This window comes from Opisthorchis viverrini (assembly GCF_000715545.1).
Source record: "Opisthorchis viverrini unplaced genomic scaffold opera_v5_8, whole genome shotgun sequence".
In the NCBI taxonomy this organism is placed as follows: domain Eukaryota; kingdom Metazoa; phylum Platyhelminthes; class Trematoda; order Opisthorchiida; family Opisthorchiidae; genus Opisthorchis; species Opisthorchis viverrini.
The window spans coordinates 1,520,145-1,526,618 of record NW_008751664.1 but is presented as its reverse complement, the minus strand read 5'-3'; the positions used below and the strand labels follow the sequence as shown (position 1 = coordinate 1,526,618).

General features: G+C 41.5%; 1 protein-coding gene across 1 annotated transcript in view; it reads left to right on the top strand.

Annotated features, from left to right (window-relative positions):
• Positions 1 to 423: 423 nt before the first annotated feature.
• T265_12637 (hypothetical protein) overlaps positions 424 to 6,474 on the top strand; it is a gene marked incomplete at both ends in the record, with an annotated part of 22,801 nt that continues 16,750 nt past the window's right edge. Inside the window, 5 exons of the mRNA XM_009164719.1 lie at positions 424 to 697; positions 744 to 789; positions 2,112 to 2,259; positions 3,282 to 3,406; positions 5,350 to 5,475. Coding sequence (XP_009162983.1) covers positions 424 to 697; positions 744 to 789; positions 2,112 to 2,259; positions 3,282 to 3,406; positions 5,350 to 5,475 — 719 coding nt within the window. The remainder of the gene's footprint in view (positions 698 to 743; positions 790 to 2,111; positions 2,260 to 3,281; positions 3,407 to 5,349; positions 5,476 to 6,474) is intronic.

The window sequence follows — 6,474 nt, the reverse complement described above, 5'->3', positions numbered from 1 at the left end:
TTTTCTAGAACGATACCACCTCGGCTTGAGTAAAACAAAACGACCCCATTGGTTACGCATTTTTTTTCTGAAACTGTATCGAAACAGAGACAATTCCCTTGCGGTTCAATTTTTCCGTTTGCTAAGATAGAGCATCTCATTTCCTATCACGCACTGACTAGATGTTTGTTTTTTCTATCATATTTTAGTTTCTGGCGAAGTAAATGACCATGTTGAAAGGCTCATTTTTCATGTATCTCGAAGCCTCAAGCCTATTGTTTGTGCTGACTTGCGGCGATACGTCAGTAAACCCATCTCCAGAACATTCAACCCTTAATCACCGCACACCCACTGAAACAATCGGTTTGACGGATCAACCTGCAAACCTGTTCTGGTTTGCGCAAGTATGATTTTTTGGTCAGCTTGTTTGATTCCTTTACACAGATTACCGACTTACATCTGTATAACGCAAATCTATTCAGATCATTTGAAGTTTTCTGCTCTCAAACGGTCCCTATCATTCGTCCGGAACTCCTTGTCATTTCAGGTAAAGTATTCCGACAAAATCAGCTGTATTCAACAGGTGATCTGGTGGATGCTTCTCCAATCTATTTTATATCCCGCCAGAATGTATTCGAATGGCAGGCATATCACAGGATACTACACGAATCGGGTGTTTTGAATATTACCAAAGTGTTTGATCTCCGCGGAAATCATGGTAGTTCAGCTTTGTGGGCTTCATCTTTTTGTTTGTTCCTTTTCAGATATGATGGATGTATTAGCAGCAAACCATTCTAGTGACTACTTCAGGTACACTGGGCTACAGCTCCTATCGATTAATACCTTTTTTATGTTGAATGCGGTTCACACGAAAAAGTCGGAAGTTCTGGTTCCTGTCTCTGATCAAACATATACTGAACACTCTGTGCATTCCCACGTCTAAACTAAACACCAACATTAACCAAGAGGCTGTAAAAGGACGGTCTTCTATTCATGAACCTTAAAGAAGGAACACTCAACTGCTAAACGCAAACTCCATTTGAGGAACTCAGAATTTCTTAATATATGCTGTTTTAAGTTAACTTTCGTTCAGCTTGCCCTTCAGGATTAATCCAAAACTATCCCACACTTGTTTTAAACCTTTTGAGACTCGCCTGTGAAACATATTTTTCAAGTCAAGGCTAGAAGTCTATGCAGCTAAAACTCGACGCCTCAAGTACGAGCTCCGAGCAGCTGGTCAAGAGAGCGTTAGCGTCAGCTGAATTCTACACAACATAATTCCACTGTGCAACATTATTGTGAGTGACGTTCCAAGTAAATACTTCACACCAGAATGTACTCATCAGCCATGAAAGAATTTTCCATGACCCGTGATTGTCTATACCGTTTTTGGATAATTATTTTATATTGTTCAAGCAGGTCCAGTTAGCACGAATGAGCTAAATTAACTAGAGACATGATTCAACTCGGGGATATCTAAATACATTCAGTTTGTGTATGATTTGACTAGCTGTTTCGCATCGTTTGAGGTTTTTAGGTATTATGTCTGAAACTCGGTCAACAGGCCCAGCACAAGTTAATACTAATATCTGGTTTGCGATAAAATAAACGCACTTTTATGGTAGCTCAGTATTAGACCAACATTGCTGATGATCTTGATGGCATAACCTGATTGGAGTGGCGCTAAATTTGCAGAACTCTAAGCTTTGTCCATCGCACAATGCAATGAGTAGGTCGATGTGTAGACAAATAACCCCAACAAAACGGCGCTGGGGCAGACAAGGCAGCCAGAACTGTGTTACGGCTAACGGTGTTTCTGTATTAGAGCAGCTGATTGTTTGTTTCGACTTCAGAAAATTACATTTCCCTACCTCCGGAATAACATCACTGAGTGTAAATTTGCAATAAGGGAGAGGTCACAATATCACAACTTGCCCGAGGACTATTTTTGGCTTTCAGTCTGTTTAGAATGACTCATAGATACCTTTATTCTAAATCAGTGCTAAAAGTGCGGATTACCAAGAGGAATTCTGAGGAATTCCTCGGTGCCCATCCAAAAAAATATATTTTTCTATACCGGTACTACATCAGCTTTTGTACTAACCTTGTTCTATTGCTGCTACTTTCACCAGCCAGTTTGGCATCCAAGGTCGTATTCATCCACGGTCGTACCGTTTCAACCTAACAAAGCCGTTTGGGCGCTACTCCTTTATCTTCCTGGATGCTTCTCCACCGGTGGGAGTAAAAGTTCCCCTAAATTATTTTGGACAACTAACACGTGTGAGTTGACTGGATGTCACAAAGCGAGCAGAAAAGTCCTTTTTCTTTGCTATACTCATGTGTACGATAAAGTCCGTGTGTTTTTTATCTCCATCCACGCTGATAGTTCTGTTGATCCACCTCGTTCCCAAATGCCAACTTTTGAAGACTGATTTTTCTTTTTTGCCACAAATTCGAGAGTTTCCTCTCCGTATAATTTATAAACCATTACCTCTCGAATGACGGTGAAATTGAATTGCTGTCGATACTGTGTTTAATTCGGGGTTCCACTGTACTCAGCAAATTTAAGCTCTGCTTTAACATAAAAGATTATCGGTTATCTGCATGTCTTCTATGGCATCGGTGATCAAATCGGAATCACCAAAAATTTCTCCTTTTTCAATCGTCCCGCTTAGCTAATCTGATCAGCGGAATCATCGGACCAAGTTAGTTAAGTCACTCATGTTTTCTGCTTATTGCCGTCACCTCTGTCTTACCGTAGGCTCATTATGATTTTTCAGTGAGGGCATTAAGTTGACACTTTAATGATCCTGCAATAAAGCTGGATTGGAGCAGGCAATAAGGCGCTATACGGATGAAAGTTTTGTGCTTATGCATCTTGAATAAAACGGTTATTTTTTAAAAATAATCCAAGGATGCTTTATTCTGATTAAGACGAAACCTCCTTAGATTATCACATGATGCGTTCATACAGGGAGATTGATTTAGGAATGACCACGGTGAATACTAATCGTTGACCTATCGAGCTCGTTTGAGAATCTTCGCTGTTCAGATCTGGGTATGCGCTCGAAGTTTTTGAAAATTTGACAACCACAACTTGATAAATTTGCTTCACACTCATAGGTTAACCTTGATTACACTGCGTTCATTCATAGGTACGACGTTTTCCATTTTGTTTGGTATATCTACTTCCCTACTTTCTGATGAACTAACGCTCGCTCAAAAGCAGGATAAAATTCAAAATGGAGTGCTTAGCTTTACAATCTAGTCAATTGTGACCCAACCTTTTGCCGCGTTTTAAGGCTGAAGAAGAGAGGCTTCTGCAATATGCTTCGGAATCCGAGGGCAGCAACCACACTTTCGTATTCGGGCATTACACAACTTCCACCATTGGCCCGGGGACTATTGACTTGCGAGGCCTACTAGGGTAAGTTAGGTCTGTTGCGACGATTGTGTTATCCTACTGAGTTAACTGTGTGCCTTTTACATCCCTCCACACCGTTTTCGGATGTTTCTTTAGCTGATTCCTATCACGCGTTAATGGTCCCATTGAAACTGGAACTCCTTGAGTTGTACTTTATGGCATAAGTTACGGTCAACATATCACTGCTGATTTTGGCAGATTTTTACCATGGTTCTTATCCCCAATTATCAAAGTCGGCTGAGCGATATGTTCTCCAAGTATTTTATGACCACGAGTCAAATGAATATTGGCCGTGTAACAGCTTTGATCGTTTCCTCATTTAGTCTGATTCTAAGATAAGACCGGCAAAACGCTATGAAAAGATATCCTTCTGTGGTTTACACATCATAAAAGCAATTGCTAGTTGCGCTGACTGCTTTGTAGATGAAGCCGCATTCAACTTTTTCTCCTCGGAGGTCATAGTATTAATGTTGAGTGAGACTTATATAACAAACTGAGGAAGGCCGAACCTAAAAAAAACACTGTTTTTGTCATCCGTTTGACATACATTTTCAGTAATTTCTCGAGACAAGAGAAAAATGTTACCTGGGAAAAACATGAACGTTTTAATAAATGGTATTTCATTACTGAGTTCCTGTTGGTAGTGTGATAAGGTTTGAGAATTTTTATTGGACGTTTCCTCCTGTAAGTTAAGCCAGATTAAATTTGAAAGCCAAAGAGCACTGTGTAGCTGTTTCATCCCTATTGAGAAATATCAGCAGTGCGCTTTTCAAGAAGCTCTGCGAAAACCCGAAGTAGTGACCTTTAGGCTAGTGGTTTGAACATAACCGTACGGCCACTAGTAACCGATCAGTAGTGTGATTAGCTCACCATCAGAAACACTCAAACTTAGACTCAGGCAGCGCGAACTTTTCATTAAAAATTCTCAAATCTTCTCAAATTACCAACATTCTGTGAGTAGCCCAAAAGGAGAATAATATTCCCCTGAAGCCTAAGTCCTCTGTCTGAGAAGTCGCCACTGGAGGAGCCATTCAAAACGTAACCACCTGTCGCTGCTTCCGTGACCGAAGGATGAGTGGCGCTATATCCTATCTAAGTGTGAGCCACTCACACTGCTGATAAACCGCTCGTTGCAGAAATCCTCAACTCACTACCTGGAAGTCCCATGGTTCTAAACTCCCTTGAGTTTCATGGGATTGCACTGCTGTGGATTCCCAGTAAGGATAAGAGAGATTTACAGTGCTTCTTCGCTTGGTAGAACGATGTTTTCATTGGTAACTTAAATGGTTTGTTAAATTTGTCGTCAGAATATGTTTTTCACGCATTCCAACTGTTGTGGACCTTAGTCCCTTAATGCCTTCTTATAACCGTGATCCCCGGTCTGGATAGCCGCTTGATCGCCTGGTGCGCTTGGCCAAACCAGAAAAAGTAAATGAACATGCGAGCCAGCTGCCCTATTGATCACTGTCGCGTACAAGCAGGTCAAATTAGTGATACTAAGAATACAGCTCATCTGTCAAGGGCGAGTGGAGAACAACCAATGGCATCTGTCTCAACGAAAAACGTTGATCCCATTGGCAGTCATGAAGTTCCGTTACGTTCGGAGCTGGTTTTCCTAATACCAAATGAGTTATTCACGCTCAGGTCATCTGTTGGTATCAGTTATTCGGATCCTAGTAAATTTGAAACAAGGACGAAATGAATCTTTCATAAAACCCTTCTGCCTTTGAGTTTTCCACTGTGTGATGCAGACTAAAACAGGGGACTGAAGGTTTTTTTAGTAGAAATACGTGGCTATTCATTCAATGTGGCCAGTACGTAAACTGTATCATACCTCTTAGGTGACCAGTCGTCAGACTCGAGTGTATTTGTTATATATGTAGCTTCAGTAATCTAGTGCTAGCTACAAACACCTCCATTCTCATTGTCCCCCTGTTTTCACATAGGACCTTTTGCTTTGCTTACTTTTGCGGCCATATGCATACGGCTGATGGGCTAATACCTGAGATGCATGTGCTACAACCTGAAGGCTATCTGGAGCTTGAATTGGGCGACTGGAAGTATGAGCGTTAGTAAGCCTCTGCACTTGTTTACTCTTTATTGATTCATTATTCATGTTCATTCGGTTTTGTTGTGAATATATGTACGTAACAGTTGTCCATCCACTTACATCCTTATATTTCTTTCAGGCGTCTGATGGGTTTAACAGGGTTGGTACATCAAAGTTGACTTTCAGATATTGGTACCTGTGGTAAGGAAACTTTTCTAACCAAGCTGCCCAGGTCAACAACTAGGGCAACAGCAAACTCACGTTGCAAAATGAAGTCACAGAAGCATAGCTCTACGCTCCACTACGCTCATTAAACAACGCACTGAAGATGTCACCTCGGTTGGTAATGAAACGTTTGCAATCGAACTGCCCTGCTCAGCGAACGAACCATTGACCAACCGCTGTACATGGATTCTATCTTGGCCCATATGATGGAGGACCACGTTAGCACATCCAGTCTTCCAAAATTAACCAAAATTTTAGGTGAACGGAAAAATGAGACGATTAATTTGGACAAGTCACGAAATCAAGCCACGATTTAAGCTTAAATCAACGACGAGGCATTCGATTACTGAGCCATTTTATCTATACTAATGAGAGAAAAACTATTGAATCACGCAGTGCGCACTGCACATTCGGCGATGTTTCGATGGTCAGAAGTTGGGACCGGTGTGTTTACGAACTAATTTATTTCGACGCAAACTGCGTCCACTCTCGAACCCCATGACAAGGTTCGAACAATGTATGTCTTTGTAATGTACTACTCATAAGGCTGCTGAAAATCCTTCGACAGCCCACGACCGGTTCCGCTCTTTCTGGGGCTCATCAGGTAGGCGCAATCCCCGGGTTTCCGTCAACCTTATGTTTTACTTGAAGCCAAATTGCACGAAATTAACGAATGTACACTCATTTGCAAACTACTTTGGTTTTTCGGGAGACTCACCTGGAACCCAGCTGAATCTCTCGGTTTTGCTGTTTCCACGCAACTGAATGTGCTGCACCAGGCCGCCTCATGTTTCAG